This window comes from Neovison vison, chromosome 7 (assembly GCF_020171115.1).
Source record: "Neovison vison isolate M4711 chromosome 7, ASM_NN_V1, whole genome shotgun sequence".
Classification (NCBI taxonomy): Eukaryota; Metazoa; Chordata; class Mammalia; order Carnivora; family Mustelidae; genus Neogale; species Neogale vison.
This window is the reverse complement of record NC_058097.1, coordinates 48,273,113-48,293,236: the sequence shown is the minus strand read 5'-3', so window position 1 is coordinate 48,293,236 and position 20,124 is coordinate 48,273,113. Positions and strand designations below refer to the sequence as shown.

Here is a 20,124-nt window from a genome sequence, read left to right as displayed (position 1 = left end):
TGCCCCTCACCCCACTTGAGCTCATGCATTCTCTGTCTCATAAATAAATATATATTTAAAAGAAAGAAAGAAAAAAAAAGAACCAAGCATCCAAAAAAACCCCCTTCATTTTGAAATAAAGAAATACTATCACAACTGTAAAATATGCCAACAAGCAATCACTTTGTAAAAAATAAATATTTGCAATTAAATTCAGATATATTATGAGGAAAGTAGAAGAAAAGCCTAACGGTTAATTTTTCCATGTAAATTAAATTTATAAGCAAAATGTTTTTTTAAATATGAGAATTTTACTGATTATCCACTTTACTTTTTATAAGCAAATGTTCATGTCATATCACAACTTCTGATATTAAAAAAAAGATGAATGTCATGTATAAGTAATAAGAAAGTGAGAACACACATGGCAAAGTAACAGGAACTTCATACCATATAAAATTATAAAACTATTCAATTATTATGAATAAAATAACAACTAAGACTTTATTACAGGCTACGAATTCTGAATTCTAAATGTTCCAGCTACCCTATGGCACTACTTAGGTAGGAAATCCAGGAAACAGATACATTTATTTTATTTCACCAATGAGGAATGGAAAACATAGAGTGGAAATTTCTAGTATTATTTAATACAAAGAAAAGTGAACTTTTAAGTGAAATAAAGGATTAGTTTTTCTCATTTTAGGGAGGTGTTTTGTTATCTGATGAAATTGCTGATTCTCAATTTTATATGATTAAGATCAAAGCCACCATGACATTGGAAAGCATAAACCAGAAAACATGTGATATCTGTCTCCAGTGTTCCCAGGGTTTCTGTACTAAACCCAATGCGCACACCACCACCCTGACACACTTCTCCCATGATGAAAAACAGAACTTACAAAGGGTTTAGAATAGAGATCCTAAGAAATAGGGAGATTTCCCCCAAGACCCTCAAAACAATGGAGAAGCTCTTAGATTATGGAGACCCTCCCTCTCCCGAGAAGTCTCCTGGTCTCCATCAATGGATGTGATGGACCATCACTGGAGCTAAAGGAGAATCCTTAGAGAATTTGAGCTTGATAATGTTGGAGAGCAGATGTTCTTCTGTGACAGGGGGAGAAGTTCAGTTGTGCTTCTAAAACTAATCTCCATTCAAGGAGAGCTACTCGAATCAGAATTTAAGGTCTGTCTTCCTCCTTCAGACCTGGACCTCCCCTCTGCATGCATCTGCCTCATTCATTCCCACCTACCTGGATGGAAGGCTACTGTCTCCTTTCTCCTCACATCCCAGAGTTGCTTCTCTTGCTCCAAAAAGATGACCAGGTCTGGCTTCCACACAATAAGACCTGTTTATTAGAAAAAATGAATAGGAATATTGTTGGAGATTTTAATTTTCAATCTACTAGAGAACACTGCAGAATTCTAGAAAATGATTTCCTAAACATGGTTGACCAACAGGCCATTAAACATGCAGGAGAAATTTGAAATTTTCACATCATGACTTCCACTTTCAAGTACTACCAATACAATAATAAGTTAAAATCTCAGTTTAAGATGTGGGCAGTACCATTTTTTGACACTCACTATTTACAATTGACACTCATCTACAAAAGTGTATTACCTTAAAGAAGAAGAAGCTAAAGTTACAGGAAACAACATGATGATTTTTCTCTCCAACTACAAACCCCTACTTATTCCCCTCTCTGCCTGGATCTGAATTCCAGTCATTCAAAGAGGAATCTTCCAAGAGACAGTCTTCACAGGAAGGAAGAAAACCCAGAGTGGGGTTTGGAAATCTGGAAGGAGTCTTCCTCACCCAAGAAGAGGAGATGTCCGTAGTTCTCTAACATCACATCCCTGTACAGTTCCCGCTGAGTGTGGTTCAGGAATCCCCACTCCTCCTGAGAGAATTCTATGGCCACATCCCTGAATGTCAGCAGTCCCTGAAATAAATACCATAGTCACCAAGTGGCCATTAACAGAGTTCATGATGCTTCCTAAGATGAAAGTGGGAGTTAATGTCACCAGCTAGACCCAAGACCTGACCCTCCCCGGTTACCTGTTTGCACTCTCTGATCTTTGTCCCACATTTTACTTAACCTCTTTTTCCACCTTATCTTTTACTCCAGGCAAAGACCCCATGATCTAGTTTCCTGTCCAGGAATAGAAGCCATCCAACTAAAGGTAATGACCACTCAAATGATGAGATTCGGCCAGCCCAGTCTGAGCCTAATCCCTGACTCACACCTGTGTAGCCCAAAGAGTAAGCCATGGTACTTTTAACTCATTATAATATGAAAATCTCAATCCTAGGAGAAGCACAAACTCACTTACACAACATACAAAGTATGTATGGCAGTGTCTTTAGGTACCTGTCTGACCTTATGCCCAGATCTATATAAGATGATGAAGCCCATCTTTCTGGATTTCCATCTGAACCCTAATAAAAGGAAACTGCCTCCCACCCTGGCTCCAGGAGTCTCTGCTTTGGAAGTTATTCCCTGTGACCTCCTTATTCCTGCAAATCAAGTTTCCTTCGTGTCACAAGCCTACCTGATAAAATTTCTATCTGTGACTCTGTTCTATTTCAGGATTTTAAGACACTCAAACATGTTAATTGATTCTTTTTTAAAAATAATTTAATTTTTTTAACTGAAAATACAAAGAATAGAAGGGTCACGCTGTGACCTATGTGTGGAGTAAAAAAACCCTACAAGATGGAGGTCTGACTTAGAACCTCCTGTCCCAGAAATCATTACCTCTGCTACACGAGGGTGAGAGCCTTCATTGTCTAGTGGAAACGGACCCGAAGGAGCCTGTGAGCTAAGGGTCAAAAAAGTATTCTTGAGACATCTGGGGTGCATTTTTGGTGCAAAAAAAATGCTTTTATTAAAGCACAGGGACAGGACCCCTGGGCAGAAACATCTACATGGTCCTTGTGAGAAGCCATTGATAAAACAGCTTTAAGTTGGGGGTAGGAATAAAGGAAGTTCTGCAGCGATTTTCATATGTTAAAGAGGACTTACAGGATTCTGGAGGTCTGGCTATTGTCAAGCTGGTAGCTTTTAGCCTCTAGCAGAGCATTAACATTAAGGCAGTTGGGAATTCCTGATGCAATATCATATTCTTGCCTGTCTCAAGTATTTATCAAGGGTCTGCAAGTTGAATTTCAGTTTACCTACATTTTCTACCTCGGTTCTCAACAGAAACTAGAAGCAAGAGAAACTCAGAAGAAAGAAGTTTCCACATTAAATGGGTTTCTGCATACCACTCAGTAAATCCAAGATTCTTATGAATATTAAGGGGGAAAATATGAACTTTACAGGGGAGAAATCTGTTAGAGAGCACCAACCCAAGTAAAAGAAGGTAGCTTGAGGGCGTCTGGGTGGCTCTGTTAGTTAAGTACATGTGTTCCACTCAGGACGAGACTCCAGGCTCCAGGGATCAAGCCCTGGAATCCAGCTCCTTGCTCAGTGGGGAGTCCGCTCCTCCCTGCTCCCTGCTCTCGGTCTCTCACTCTCTCTCTCAAATAAATAAATAAAATCTTTAAAAAAAAAAAAGAAGGTAACATGAGCTCTGAGGAAGGTAACTGATATCAGTGCCTACAGCACACCGAAGGACCTATTATTCCTGGTATGTTCTTATGGTCATCAAACCTTAAATCAAGAATATAAATTGAAATATGAGAATACAGTACATTTATACAAAGTTCAATCACACATAGTTTCCAAGTCCTGTAATATCTGTTATAGTTTAAACAGAGTATCTTTTTCACAATCTAAAGAACAGGAATCTGTCCGTCTCCCCTCCCCCCACCCAAAAACTTTCCCAGTGATTCTGAGCCTTATATCCATCATGTTTATTTATGCATTTTCTGACTCCTGGTCTACAGAAAGCTGAAAATCATCCAGATGGGACCTAAATGAGAACTGCTCTCCTTGACTGATATCCCAGGACCCGACCCCCATCAGCAACAGGAATCCTGAACTCAAAAGACTTCCCTTGTGAGTCCGTCACAAAGGGAGTATTTTCAGTACTTGCAGGACTTTAATTCAATGTGACAATTGTTGATGGCCTATTGGAAGCCAGGCTGGAGAGAAGGGAGAGAAGGCTCTGGGATATAAGGAAGAATTGTTCTAAAGACTTAGCCTTGAGTATCATTTTTTATAAGATTTTAAACATAAAACATAAGCAGAAAGCAGAAATACCAGAACTAGAGGAATCAACATTTGCAATTTCTAAGTGCAAGGAATTTCAAGAGAAAAAGATGATAGCCTCTGACCTCAAGACGCCAAGGCTTACCTGAGAACTGGCCATTTCTTCGTCGTTCACCTTGTCCTCTAGATTTCTTTGTCAGAAGAGACTCGTGGAGAAATCACAGCTGCATCAGGAGAAAATGCCTTTAAAGCCACCAACAGAGCGTCTGCACCTCTAAACTGCTCGGCCTGAAGGCAGGACTTTGAAATGCAGAAAAGGCCCAACTTCCTAGTCCTTTGTGTCAGAAGCCTTTCAGAAAACATGACCTCCTACATGGAGACCAATCCCTGACTTTTCCTTCTCGGCTTTCAGGGGGCCTCCCCTCCCACAGACTATCACACATTCAGCTTCAGCATAGGAACCGCATGCTGCACGGATCTCAGCCTCCCAGACTCATGCAGCAGAGACCCTCTTACCTCTCCTTGAGCCAAAGCCTGCTCTCCACTCATAAAATAACGGAAAGCCCTCGTGCTTAACCCTGGCCTCACTGAGAATCTCCTGGAGCCCGTAATTAACACAACACTGTTGTTTTCGTCAGTTGACAGAATCTGAGGAGGAGGGCACCAGCAAGGATCATTCTGGAAACTCCACTCGTGATCCTATTGGGAAGCATTTGGGGAGGTGACCAGGCAAAGCCCAGTAACCAAGGCTATGGTTGCTAACCAGACTGAAATCGATGCTTTTTCCACTGATCGGAGTTTCTGGAGATTCAGACATTGTCCCTCTTTCCGCTACACAGAGGGAGACATCCTTACAAATAGAGCTTCCTCTTTCCCTAAGTGGAGCAAATATCTCCTACAAAAGTAAACATACTGGGTTGCAGGGCTCTTCCTTTGTCTGCTGTTTCTTTGAAATAACAAGCGGAGGGGCGCAGGGGCGGCTCAGCAGGCTGAGCATGTGACTCTCCAATTCACCTCAGGTCGTGATCTCAGTGTCATGAGGTCAGCGTCTGCTGAGCAAGGAGCCTGCTTAAGATTCTGTCACTCTGCCTCTGCCCCTCCTCCCCATGCACCCCCCCCTTCCGCCCACGTGCGCATGCTCACTTGCTCTCTCTCCCTCAAAAAAACAAAACCAAACACACACACACACACACACACCCCTCAAAAACACAGCCTAAAATAACCCTTAAACAAAGCGATATATTTTGCACGGAGAACCTGCTCCCCTTCAGTAGGTTAATGGTTGTTTTCATAAGAAACTGTAAAACGGGTTTCCAAAATGAATGTACTTTTTACTTTCCCACCGGCAATATAGGAGAATTCCAATTCCTCAATATTTCCACTGAAATTTGGTGTTATACTTTTTCTTTATTTTTGGAATTCTAGAAAATAACAAATGGCTTCAAATTTAAAACATGAAGTGATCTTCCTTCAGGTGCCCTGGTGACTCAAACTGAAACTGCTTGAGAGCAGGAAGTTGAACAAAATCCAAATGGCTGCATTAAACCGTAGCAAGGCTGGATAGCTAAAAATAAGAATCCTCCTCCCTTTTTTCCCCAAGCTTCCCTTCCCCCTTCTTAGGCTTTGTTTTCTGTTTTCAGGAATCCAGTACCACTCGGAAAACATGAACAAGGCCGGCAACACAGACACAACTCCTGCTGAAACAGGCTGGATCCTGCATATTCCTACAAAACCACAGCCGGCTCCCCTGGGTGAGCTTGTAGCTCTGAAGGCCTTGACTTCCAGCAGCCTCCTCTGTCCAGTCAAGCTATCAAGCTACTGTTCCTCTTTATTCCCAACTCTATCTTCAAGTTATATTTTGGCTCTGAAGCACGGAGCAGGTTTGTTTTTGACGACAGACTGAATGTGTAGAAGAGGAAAACATTTTCCTCATCTGTTCTCAATTCTTTGGCTGGTCTAATAATTAAACTGGTGTAAGAAAGACTCACAAGAGAAAAAAAAAATCTTAGTTATGGGAACCTCAAAAACATAAGGGAATTGACGCCTCATACAGCTGTGACTTAAGAAGGGGTAGGGATTTAGAATTTCAAAAGGGGGTAAGCATAGTCACAAGAAAAAGGAAAGAGCAAATGTTTATCAAACAACAGTTTGCCACACCAGGCAGGCAACTCTTTATAATATAAAAAGTTAAAGTCTGATATTAGTTATATTACTGATAGAGTTCCACCATCTAATTTATTCTTGGTATACAATCAACCTCACAAAAGAAGGAAATCCTTCCATTTGTAGCAACACAATAAACCTAGAGGACCTTTTTTTTAAATTACAGAAGCCAAGCCAGAGCCCCTTTGTCCAACTTAGTAGTCTTTAAAATTTAGCACGCACCTTTAGCCCCACTGATTGATAAACCAAACCTCTTTGTATATCTAGAGATCGTGCCTTGTTTCCTAGAAAGACTTGGATCAGAACCCTCTTGCACAACCTCTCTCCTCGGGCACCAATACACAATCTCCAGCACCTCAGTAATGCCTGTGGCTGCAGGCAAGCATGAAGTGTTACAGATTACTGCACTCCTCTTTACTGATTACTGGCCTCGAGTTCCTTTTCAACTCTTTGGACCAGGCTGAAACTGTGGAGCTGGTTTTTGGGCAAGACTCCACCTTCTTCCGAAGTGGTTGCCCTCCTGAATAGAGCTCATATTCCTTCCCAGTCAAAACTGTGTCTTGAGTATTGGTTTTTTGAGCCACCAGCAGCCAAAAATGGAGTTTGCAGTAACAAAGCTGTTGTGAGATTGTGGAGCCCATGCAGTAGGAAAGAATTCTTGAGATGTTTTATGGTTTATTCAAGTAGCCCAGAGAAAGACTCCTGGGCAGAAAGAGTTGCACTTTGGCTACGTGAAGCTTATGGTTATATGCTTAGTGCTCATGGGGAGGGGATGTGCAGGGAGTATCTTCATAAATCTATCTTCAATTTTCTACTTATAAAACTACTTTTTGGGATGTCTGGGTGATTCAGTCAGTTAAGTGTCTGCCTTCAGCTCAGGTCATGATCCCAGGGTCCTGGGATTGAGTCCCTTATCAGGCTCCTTGCTCAGTGGGGGTCTGCTTCTCCCTCTGCCTGCAGCTCCCCTTGCTGGTGAGAGAACCTCCTTCTCTCAAGTAAATAAAATCTTGAAAAAAACAAAAAAACAAAAAAAACTACCCACTACTTTTGCAAAATTTCTCTAGTGCTTATCATTCAGTTCGATATTAACTATGGGTGAGATGTACAGGCAGTCAGGAGACTCTTTAAGAATGTACCAACCATGGGATGCCTGGGTGGCTTAGTCGTTAAGTGTCTGCCTTCGGCTCAGGTCATGATCCCAGGGATCTGGGATCCAGCCCTGCATCGGGCTCCCTGCTCAGCGGGAAGCCTGCCTCTCCCTCTCCTCCTCTTCCAGTCCCCCTGCTTGTGTTCCCTCTCTTGCTGTGTTCTCTGTCAAATAATAAAATCTTAAAAAAAAAAAGAATGTACCAACCAGCACATACTTGATCGTTATCACAACTATGCAGGTCAACCTTCTGGGTTAAAGGGGAACATATGTCTGTTTCTTTCCCTCATCACTTCACTCCTGACCAATTACTGGTTCTTAAATTGTTCAGGTTGTTGAAGGGTGAAGGGCTCATATTCCGTAACTTCTTCAAAGTGACAGGGGTTGTAGAGATGTCCCTACCCATGCATTGAAATTGGTCCCTATCTGTCCCTACGTGTAACTGTTGTAGAAGGCCATTATTGTAGAGTCCAGAAGGGACACTTTGAGTAGTAGGTATGATCTGTTTGTTGGCTGGGTAAAAAAGTCAGGAACTGCTCGCATAAATCTCAATAGGAGAGAACAAAGCAAAAGAGAAAACACGTTAGAATATTACTATGATAAAAAACCAGAAAAGCAATGAGAGGACCTTTTAGGGTGACCATAGTCCACCTCTCCATGAAAAATTTAATCAATGCTTAAGTAACAATGGAGAATCAGAGAGAGAGAGAGAGAAATCAAGAAAGAGACTCTTAACTATATGGAACAAACCAGCAGTTATCAGAGGGAAGGTGGGTGGGGAGAAGGGTTAAAGAGGTTCTTGGAAATGCAGGACTGCCCTCCTTGCGACAACCACTGGATAATGTATGGAATTCTTCAACCACTACATTGTACAGCTGAAATTAACTTAACAGCTTGTTAACTGGAATTAAAATCTTAAAAAGTCAAAAACAAAGAAAAAGTGGTGGCACTCCATTAAAATACTGATGTGTCTTTATAATAGCGACAAACAGGTGTACAGAATATTAGTTGATGTGATTGAAATGAAGAAACCTCAGATACCTGTAGAGGACAGCTAATTCTTCCATAAAAGGGCATTTGATTGTACATCAACGTTTCTTAACAATTACTTCAGACCGGAAAATTATTGAAATTATGACTCCTATGTCATTTTATCAGAACAAGAATGCTTCTTGAATGCTTGTAATCTGTATCTTCAACAAGGACCATATATTGGATTTGAAATGCATAACTTAGTCTATGTGTGATCCTAAGATATTTTAATGATAGAACATTGGTTTTTAATGTGTTCACGCTGATTGATAATAAATGATGCATTATCCCACCACCAGTATTAACTTAGCTCACCTCAATTAAGAATGTAGACAACAGATAATATCTAGCACCCATTTGATAACTAGTAATTTATTTTCTCAGTAGACTCAGACTTTAAATAATGTGTGGTTTTATTTTCAACAATTTATCTATTGCATTGGTTTCTCCCCCTTTGAACTCCTGGGACATCAACATGGATATATTACAGATTATATAGGGGGATGGATGACAGTTGAGGGGAACTCCATGATGGTGCTACTTGGCATCCATGTGGTGTGGTCAGTTGGGTTACAGAGGACTTGAACTAACACCAGCCCTTCTCACTAGCATGTTCTCTAAACAAAACCCCGTAGAGTCACACATTAATGGAACTTCTGATAGGACACCTCAAACAAAGCCCTTGTGAACAAGCACTTCCCCCTGTGTACCCTGTAGAGAAGACCCCCCCCCCAAGTTTACCTAAACCTGTTTATGCTTCAGTGACTCGATCTGGACTTACCCAGGAACTCTCAAGCACTCCACCCAAGGAACCTAATAAAGGATTGAGCCCCATGTCATAATGGAGGGGTTCCTTTGATGTTTAAATGAGGTGAATAAAAAAAATAAAAATTTAAAAAATAAGTGAGGTGAATATATATATACATGGCCATACTGGATGTGTGATAGATATCCCTTATGCAGGAGGAAAATATTCCTGTATGAGGTAAGGCCACAGAGAGAGAAAGAGTACAGGAAGAAGAATTAATGAATTCTGCATGTGCAGAAAGGATACCCATTCCCAGATTGCACAACTCTCTGAATACAGAAAGATAAATTATATTTCCTTTTTTTTTTTTTTTTAAGATTTTATTTATTTGACAGAGAGAGAGAGGGCTTGAGACGGAACACAAGCAGGGGGAGTGGGAGAGGGCGAAGCAGGCTTCCTGAAGAGCAGGCAGTCCAATGCTGGACTCGATCCCAAGACCCTGGGGTAATGACCTGAGCTGAAGGCAGCCACTTAATGACTGAGCCACCCAGATGCCCCTGTTTTTCCTTATTTTTTAGTGATCTCCAGTTCTTCTTGATTCCTCAATTTCTTTCCCAGCTACAAATACATCTGAGAAAACTTTTGTATGTGTTGTGGCTGGAGAGTCCTCCCTGACCTCTTAATTCAGATTAGAGGGATACAAAGACAATGGGCCACAGTGTAAATTCAGACAGCACTTAAGAGGGATGTGAACATAGGTAAAACATGATGATCTACACTCCTAGAAAGAAAGGTAAGAACATTTTTTAATTTTTTAAAAAGATTTTTATTTATTTGATAGAGATCACAAGGAGGCAGAGAGGCAGGCAGAGAGAGAGGGGGAAGCAGGCTTCCTGCTGAGCAGAGAGCTGGATTTGGGGCTTCATCCCAGGACCCTGAGACCTTGACTTGAGCTGAAGGCAGAGGCTTAACACACTAAACAATCCAGGCGCCAATACTTCTTTTATTTATTTATTTTTTTTAAGATTTTATTTTATTTATTTGAGGGGTGCCTGGGTGTCCCGGTCATTAGGCGTCTGCCTTCGGCTGGTGTGGTTCTGGGATCAAGTACCCCATCGGGCTCCCTGATCAGCAGAAAGCCTGCTTCTCCCTCTTCCACTTCCCTGCTTGTGTTCCCTCTCTCGCTCTATCAAATAAATAATTAAAGACTTTAAATAAAGAAAAAGATTTTATTTATTTAAAAGAGAGATAGGGAGGGCGCCTGGGTGGCTCAGTGGGTTAAGCCGCTGCCTTCGGCTCAGGTCATGATCTCGGGGTCCTGGGATCAAGTCCCACATCAGGCTCTCTGCTCAGCAGGGAGCCTGCTTCCTCCTCTCTCTGTCTGTCTGCCTCTCTGCCTACTTGTAATCTCTCTCTGTCAAATAAATAAATAAAATCTTTTTTAAAAAATAAATAAATAAATAAAAGAGAGATAGGGAGAGAGCATAAACAGTGCGAGTGGCAGAGGCAGAAGGAAAAGCTGGCTCCCAGCGGAGCCGGGAGCCCAAGGCAGGCTCGAATTTAGGACCCCAGGATCACGACCCGAGTTGAAGGCAGATGCCGAATGGACTGAGCCACCCAGGTGGCCCAGACTATTTTTAAAAAGATTTTATTTATTTACTTCACGGAGAGAAAGAGAAAGCACAAGCAGGGAGAGCAACAGAGGGAAAGGGAGAAGTAGGCTAGATCCCAGGATCCTGGGATCCTGGGATCGTGATCTGAGCCAAAGAAAGATACTTCACTGAGCCACCCGGGGGGGGGGGGGGGGGGCTGAGATAAGACCTATTAAAAGCATACCTGGAGAACTCGTCCTGAAATTTGGGGAGGGAATCAGAGGCAACATGTGCTCACTCCAAAGGCCAAGTCAGCTGCTCATGGTGTCATCTGATAAATAAAAGTATGGAGATGTGGACTCGGCATATATGGTGATTTCCTGGAACCAAGGATTTCCCATTTTTCTTCATGACTTAACTGAAATCTTGGGTGTCACTGATAAGTAGATTCTGCTGGCTGACAGAGATTACTATCTTCCTCGGGCCTAAACTGGTGGCAGTGGATGGTGACAGGTATTGGATGATGAAAGCATTGTGGACATGGCAGAGTAGATGTTGGAGAGGAAGCCTTCAGGACATGGTAATAGGTAGGATCAGCAAGTCATGGGCTGTGGTTTCACAAAGCACTAGTATCCCAGGTGCGTAACCCCAACAGGTTTGACCCACTGCAGGTGGGTGACCTTCCAGGGATGCGGACTCAGAGCTGACAGGTACCTCCATCATTCCACTTACCCATGGTTAGGGCAGCCATGTGCTCTGGGCTATGTGGGGACACAGATCAGCAGTCAAAGGCACTGACCATCTCTGCTTCATGTGATCCACCCAATTTTTGGCCAGAAATCCCCATGGTATTTCCTGGCCAGTGCTGTTCTGACACTCACCCTGTCTAGAGTGGAACTGGGATGTTGGGGAATCTACAGCAAAGAAGCTGGGTAACAGGTTATGCCCATTTAACATTATTACAAGTGAAATATAATAATCCACCTCATTTTGTAGCTGTGTGCTTGTGTTCAGCTCTAAGAAAGGTTAATACTTACAGAAAATAAGATGTATATTATTTTATGTACACAATGAATAAGTAGGAAGCCCATGTGTGATAAAACGACTGAGACATCACATGGGGTAACCTCTTTTTCCTCATTTTTGCCATGATATTACTAATATGCAGCACTGTGTTCCTCCTTCCTCTCTCATGGCCCCAAAATGGTTGCCCTCCCACTAGGTAACAAACTTTGTTTCAAGATTAAGAAGGATTAAGAAAAAAATCTGATAGCACATAAAGATTTTGACTGGAAGGTATTTCTTTTTCATTCAGGGCAGTCCTGCCTCCACAGGAACTTCTCCATCTCACTGACCAGAGCTCTCTCAGATGGCCCTGTAAGCAATAGTGTGTGTGTGTCACAAGTGGTCACCCAAGAATATCATTAAAAATGGCCATTTTTACCTGCACTGTATCACCACACCTGACACGATGACCATCACCCTTTTCACCATAATGCTTTATGAAAATCCCTCAAGTTTAGAATATGCTTAACTCAGATGCACAAGAATTTTATTATGTGTGCAAGCAGAATGCTTCCTTTGAGGTAGGCAAGTAAAGATCTTCAACCCTGCACATATGTTATTTAGGAGTTTAGGGAAAATTTATTGGAGAGGAACAATATTCCTTTTCCATTCAAGATTATTTTACCTAGTTTTATTTACCTAGGTAAATAACTGACAGAGACAGATTACAAGAGAAAGCAATGCCAACGTCTAGTAACATGCACCCAAAACCCAGTAATGAACATGAGACCCATAAAAATAACCAATGCAGATAGTTTTCACGATTTATTAGGAAAAAAGAAGAGGTAATACATCTGTGAGAATTTGACAGCATAAAGAAAACTCCTGTTTGGGCCTTCACTTAGTATGGAATTTTGAGTGGAATTTAGGTAGCAGTAGTGAAGTAGTGAAGAGTGACAAATTTCTTCATGTAAGCTTTTCAGCTCCCAATTCCCTATCCATGGAGATAAGAATACCTCTTTCTCTCTCTGTGCAGGAAAGGTATCCATTGCACAGGAGACTGATTTCCTGCTTTCTGGACACAAATGGTGGTCAGGATGTTCTTTTTGTATTGGCTGATTCCTAAGTACCTTTTATTTCAAAATAATCAATATGGCAAAGGGGCACATTTTAGGGCAGCCTGCCATTGTCCTCTGTACACACTCAGGAAGATAGAACTGGTAATCCATCACAGTACAGAGATCAGAAGCCTAGAACCCTCACCTTCCACAGCTCCACACAGATTCACTTTCTGAAGACTTTCTAGGTCTGTCCCCACTCTGGGCTATCCCTTCACTGAACAGATAGAAGGAGATCAAAATTTTCTTTGGCTACCTATTCCCAGTCTCAATGGTAGGTGTTCACTTTTTGCCAGAACCTAACACCAGATACAGGGGCACAGAGATACTTATGTCTGAGTTCCTAAATGTCTGTCTTTGTCATTCAAGTCAATGCTGCTTTGGTGGGCTTACTCAGGACCTTGTTTTCATTTATGAACATCCCTTTGTTGCTGAGGGTTAAAACAGTAAATATCCATATTCATGGTGAAATGGTCATCTGAAACTGGTTTCGCTTCACCAGCACCTTTGGTGTTGAGCCAAAAAACACCGCCAAGACAAAAGTAAGAAATAAGAAAAAGACAGGTTTTACTTTATGAAGAGAATACCAGGGACATTTCCCAAAACTAGCTCCCCAAACAACAAAACTGGGTGAATTTTAAGCTAATGGCATATGTATATTCATCAAGGAGCCTGGAAAAGCCCATTTCAGAGTGAAATCCACCAAAATGTCATCCTAAATTGACACAGTCCAGGTCCCAGTTGATTGAAGTCAAAGGACCAGTAACGGTGGCCATAATCATCTCTCCCGCTCCTTTATTCTGTTATCTGTGTGCTCAAGGGGGTTTAATTCCCATAACAGCTACTAGAGAATCTCTGTTAAGATAATCTACTTGGGAAAAAAGAAAAAGGACAATCTTTACTTTGGAAACAGCAATGCGAGTTATATCAAGATTAATTGTCTCTGATATGGTTAGACTATCTCCTGGGCTTGTGGTGGTGGCTGTTGGTATTTACATACTTTTGCTGCCTTAAAACCATGAACTACTGATGTCTCTCTGTAATTCTGACATATTCCAGAACATTATTCAAAGAGGTGCTTGGGTAAGTAGTGCTGGCAGAGATCACAAACAGGCATAGATCATAAAATGGCTGGGGGCCTAACGTGACTTCTCTTATGTGAAGAAATCTTTGTCTCTTCTCCCTTTTTCTGTGGACCCTTAACCTTATTAACCTACAAAACCTTTACCATAATGAAGCGCATGAACATATCCAAAACTCCATATAGTTAAGCTTTTCGTATGCTGATTACGCTTTATTTAGATGCATTCTGGCAAATTTCCAGGGTAAAATACACCACTAGAGTCAGTGTGCTGCACAATGAAACACCAGTATTTCTTCATCCTAAGTAAGTGCTGTTATATTTATGGATTTTTTTTAAAGATTTTATTTATTTATTTGACAGATCAGAAGTAGGCAGAGAGGCAGGCAGAGTGAGAGGTGGAAGCAGGCTCCCTGCTGAGCAGAGAGCCCCATGTGGGGCTCATCCCAGGACCCTGGGATCATGACCTGAGCCAAAAGCAGAGGCTTTAACCCACTGAGCCACCCAGGCACCCCATATTTATGGATTTTTTTAAAAAAAGATTTATTTATTTCAGAGAGAGAGAAAAAGAGAGTGAGCAAGGGGAGCGGCAGAGGGAGAGAAAGAGAGAGAATCTCAAAGTCCACTCTCCAATGAGTACAGCACCCAGCATGGGCATCAACTGCAGGACCCTGAGATCTTGACCTAGAACTGGCTGCCCGACCAACTGGGCCGCCCAGGTGTCCTGAGTGTTGTTATATTTAACATTAAAAATAAAAACTGCCAGGGATGCCTGAGTGTCAGTCAGTTGGTTGTCTGACGATTTTGGCTCACAACATGATCTCTGGGTGAGGAGACTGAGCCCTTCAATGGCTCTTCGATGAGCACAGAGCCTGCTAAAGATTCCCTCTACTGCTCTCTCTCTACCCCTCCACACCTCGCTTGCGTTCTTGGTCTCTCCAAAAATAAGGAAATAAATAAAAGAATAAATAAAAATTTTAAAAATGGCTAGTTATTTTATCGACAAAACGATGAGTTTATTCAGGAATAACAGTATCAAATTAGGGACATACAAGCTACGGCAAAATGATAGGCAAGTCTAGGAAACAAAGAAGAGGGACGCTTTTACTGAGGCGAGAAGGGGGAAGTTGAGAACTCTGTTATAACTCTGTTATACACAAAAAAACAAAAACTTTGTTATACACAAAAAGATAGAGATCACAAGCAGGCAGAGAGGAAGGCAGCGCGCGCACGAGAGAGAGAGAGACAGAGAGAGACAGAGAGAGAGAGGAGGAAGCAGGCTCCCTGCTGAGCAGAGGGTCCAATATGGGGCTCGATCCCAGGACCCTGGGAGTAAAATGGTAATATGAAGGTTGGTGGTTTTTCAGTGGTTGAATATTGCCTGGGAGGGATAAGAAAAGCATCTCTTCCTCTGGCTGGAACAGTATAGTCTATGTCCATGGTCAGGTTTGCATAATGTCAAGACCTTCCCTTCCTATTGGAGCTGCAAGGACTATGAGTCATAGGACTTGAGAGCTCCCCCTGCTGAAACCTCCTGACTCCATTTTAGTGAGGGTTCCCATTAATTTCACATGTCCAGGCGACCAACATTTCAAAATTTCCTTCACTGCCAGTTGCTGGCGACAAACCCTGTAATCTTCACATTGATGATTTCATTTTTTTTTAAATTCCATGTGATTTCATACAGTATTTCCTTTTTCCGTGTGTGTCTTATTTAATTCAACAAAATATCCTACAGATTGTATGGGCCAAGCACAAGCCACCCCGTGATGGGCCACTTTGGCAGAAAGATTATTTATCTTGAGTGAAAAAGCAATCAAAATCCAACAGATTCAGGAAAAGTCTTTTCCACCCCACCTCATTGACTAAAAAGAATTTAGATAAAGAAGCTGCCTCGGGTTGAGAGCTGTCAACATACCTAACTACATATACTGTATATATGAGGTATGAGAGACAGAAAGGAACGTAAGAAGACCTGTTTGACCAAGTTCTCTATGTTCTATTTTTTTTTTGAGTGGCCCAGAGAATAATATTTTACCAAATATTTACTTATTTTCTTCTTCCTGAGAATTATATCTCTTCCCTTGGAATTCTTAGACTTCTCCCTTCTTCCTTTCTTCTGCTTTTCTCCTCAAAGATATATGTACCTTACTATGCCAGTCTTTGAAACTTTCACATCTCTGTGGAGTCTCCTTACGTATGGTTTAAATTTGATTTTCTCCTGTTTATCTCATGCCAATTTGCTCTTAGTCAACAACGAGAACTTCCTCATACATTCCAGTTCATGCTTTCGTAATATATATTCTTCTAACTTACATTTAGCTCCTATTTTATACACTTAATTTTTTTTTTTGTTTTATCTTGTGAATTTTTTTAAAAGATTATTTATTTATTTATTTATTTGACACAGAGGCGGGTGGGGGGAACATAGGCAGGGGGAGTGGGAGAGGGAGAGGGAGAAGCAGGCTTCCAGCGGAGCAGGGAGCCTGATGTGGGGCTTGATCCCAGGACCCGGGGATCATGACCTGAGTTAAAGGCAAATGCTTAACGACTGAACCACCCTGGTGCCCCTAAGCTTAATGTTAAAAAAGAAAAAGAAACAAAAAGGCAGGGTCCAGCATCTACATTTTTTTTTTAAGGGATTTTTGTTTTGTTAAGATTTTAATTATTTATTTGACAGATAGAGATCACAAGTAGGCAGAGAGAGAGAGAGAGGGGAGGAAGCAGGCTCCCTGCTGAGCAGAGGGTCCAATATGGGGCTCGATCCCAGGACCCTGGGAACATGACCGGAGCTGAAGGCAGAGGCTTATAAACCCACTGAGCCACCCAGGCACCCCGAGCATCTACATTTTCAGGGAAAATAGAGGACATCTAGTACCAACCACTCAAGTTTTATGAGGATTAACCCACCTACATGTTCCCGAGGTCCCAGCACAGCCCCAAGGATCCTATGTCTGTGCACAGGTAAAAACACAGCATGTGCAGCATTAATAATGTGTCTGTGTTGTTTCCAAACACAAACTTCCCAGGCTATAGCTACTCCAAGCACTGCTGGTACATCCATCTAACTCATTCACCTCTGCTCTCTACCTGAAGCCTTGACTAACTGCAGGTTCTTGAGATCAACAGACCTCTGAGGTAGGGGAAACCAGGAACCCAATGATCCTGGAAGATCAAGCATCAGCATGCTAGGGAGGAACCTGCCCTGTGTCCAGTGAGTCTCCTTGAGACCGGACAGACAATGATGAAGCTCTGGACACTGCTTCCCCTGCATGTCATGCTCACTACTTCTCTGCCTTCTCTGCCTGCCCCTGAAGCCCTTCCTGCTTGGTTTGTGACTATGTACATTGTCTCTGGACGTGAATCCACCATGTTCCCCATCTGCCAAACTCCCGAACAAAGCACATTTTCCTTTCCAACCATGGAAAATTAGGCATGGGATGTCTCACTAAAATGGTCAGAGGTTTTAGGCAGGAAGAGCTCTCTTGCCGTACCACTGGAAGTCAGTTGCAGAACCAACAGAGAGATGCACTTGTGGGTGTCTGGGTGGCTCAGTGGGTTAAGCCTCTGCCTTCAGCTCAGGTCATGATCTCAGGGTCCTGGGATCGAGCCCCACATTGGGGGGGCTCAGGAGGGAGCCTGCTTCCCCCTCTCTTTCTGCCTGCCTCTCTGCCTACTTGTGATCTCTGTCAAATAAATAAATAAATAAAATCTTAAAAAAAAAAAAAAGAAAGAGGGGCGCCTGCGTGGCTCAGTGGGTTAAAGCCTCTGCCTTCGGCTCAGGTCATGATCCCAGGGTCCTGGGATGGAGGCACCACATCGGGCTCTCTGCTCAGTGGGGAGCCTGCTTCCTCCTCTCTCTCTGCCTGCCTCTCTGCCTACTCTCTCTCTGTGAAATAAATTAAAAAATCTTTAAAATAAAATAAAATAAAATAAAAAATAAAAAAAAGGAAGAAAGAGATGCAATTGATCTTACGTGGACTTGATCTTGCTCCAGCATACTCCTCCTCTGTTGCAGTGTAAGGAAGAGATGCTTTTCTTTCTTTCTTTCCTACTTCCTTTCTTCCCTCCCTCTGTCCCCCTGTCCCGTCTTTCTTTCTTTCTTATATTTTATTTATTTATTTGAGAGAGAGAGAGAGAGAGAACACAAGCAGAGGGAGCAGCAGGCAGAGGGAAATGGAGAAACAGGCTTACTGCTGAACAGAGAGCCCAATGTGGGGCTTGATCCCAGGACCCCAGGATCATGACCTGAGCCAAAGGCAAATGTCCAACCAACTGAGCCACCCAAGTGCTGCAGGAAGAGATATCTTTCTTATGTATAAAAAATACCTTCTCTCTTCATGGGGTTTTATATATAAATGGACTGAATTAACAAGAAGTAGTTTACTTATTTTTTTAAAGATTTGTTTATTTATTTATTTATTTGACAGAGGGAGAGAGAGATCACAAGTAGGCAGAGAGGCAGACAGAGAGAGAGGGGAAAGCAGGCTCCCCACTGAGCAGAGAGCCTGATGTGGGGCTTGATCTCAGGATCCTGAGATCATGATGTGAGCCCAAGGCAGAGGCTTAACCCACTGGGCCACCCAGGTGCCCCAATAAGAAGTAATTTAGAACTTCAATGTCCAGAACAGGATTCTTTGATCTTTCCAAAGTTACTTTTATCAAAGATGAGTTCGACAAACATGGTTCTAAAATTGACAAAACTGAATAGGATTCCTATTTTAATTGGTATTTTGAGGGTTCCAAACCCTATCAGGAACATGATATTGCCTCATACCAACATGCAATTTTTCAACTGAATAAGGTAAGCAAATAATTACAAACACAGAAGACGGCTTTTGAGGCCTATGCCTCCCCTCCCCCACCTTTATCAAGAGTCACTAGGAAGCCACCCTGTGCTCAGGCCCCATGTCCAAAACCATCTTCCTTTGTCCTCTCCCTTCTTCATCTCCACTCTCATTCTATTCTTTTGTTGCACCTTCTTCTTCCTCTGAAGCTCCCTCTGCTACCTCCTCTCCTGAACCTATTAAAATCTGCCCCCTTAAAGTTAAGTCTTCTGAAGATCTAAGTGAACACAATGTTTATGTTCCCTGGAATAAAGATGAACTTTGATCAATAAAGAGATCCCTAAAGTGACTGAGCATAGGTTTGCTGAAGAATTTAACATATCGATTCAAGTTCCCAAGATGGTTTTTCAGATTTACATCAATGGGTCCACATGATTATGGCGAGGGCCAGGCCAAACACTGGATGAAACTAGCCCAACGGAAACATCATGAACAGGATCTAAAGAAACAGACCCCTAAGTTTTGGCAAGATGCTTGAAAACTTGCTAGAGGACGCCAACAATCAATTACTGCATTTCTGAATAGAGTGAATCAGAACAAAATTCAGGCTTGTATACAAGAGGCAGATGAATCCCTTCATAAGGGTTAGAATCAACTACAATTCGTCTTTAAAGATGGATTCAGCCAGGGCACTTGGGTGGCTCCAGTGGCTGCATGTCTGATTCCTGATTTTGCTCACGTCCTGATCTCAGGGTTCTGAGACAGAGCCCTACTTCAGGCTCAGCACAGAATCTGTTTGAGATCCTCTCTCTCCTCCCTCTGCCCAACCCCTGCTTCTGCTCCAAATAAATAAATAAGTACATATCTTTAAAGATGGATTCTGTCAAGAACCTGAATGGCCCTGGAAGTAGAGTCTCCCCTAGAGGCTGCAGAGAAAATCCCAGGCCTTGTGAAACCTTTATTTTGACCTTACAGGACTATAAACAGAAAACAGGGTAAGCCCACTGAAATTCAAATATATAATCAGCAGAGCATCCTTTTTTAGCTCCTAAATGTGTGGAAATTTGTTACAGTGGAGACAGAACATAACATAGACATAACATTAAATATTTTGTACATTTAATAAACTGAGGGTTGCTGGGGGGGGGGGAGGGATAGCGTGCCTAAGTGATGGACATTGGGGAGGGTATGTGCTATGGTGAGTGCTGTCAACTGTATAAGACTGATGATTCACAGACCTGTACCCCTGAAGCAAATAATGTAATTTCTTTTAAAAAAAGGAAAAATAATTAACATGAAGGGCCCCTGGTGG

At 42.2% G+C, this 20,124-nt stretch overlaps 1 protein-coding gene across 3 annotated transcripts in view; it reads right to left on the bottom strand.

Moving 5' to 3' along the window:
- LOC122911731 (putative protein ZNF720) overlaps positions 1-20,124 on the bottom strand; it is a 127,934-nt gene that overhangs the window by 56,610 nt on the left and 51,200 nt on the right. For 2 of the 3 annotated variants that reach the window (XR_006385505.1, XM_044256724.1), the window contains exons 3-6: positions 11,066-11,152; positions 4,285-4,363; positions 1,799-1,925; positions 1,233-1,328 (exon numbers count right to left, since the gene is read on the bottom strand). Coding sequence is in view for 2 of the 3 variants with exons in the window: in XM_044256724.1 (XP_044112659.1) it covers positions 1,233-1,328; positions 1,799-1,925; positions 4,285-4,299 (238 nt within the window). In the remaining variant the exon portion in view is untranslated. The remainder of the gene's footprint in view (positions 1-1,232; positions 1,329-1,798; positions 1,926-4,284; positions 4,364-11,065; positions 11,153-20,124) is intronic. The other variant, XM_044256723.1, reaches the window with a different exon arrangement.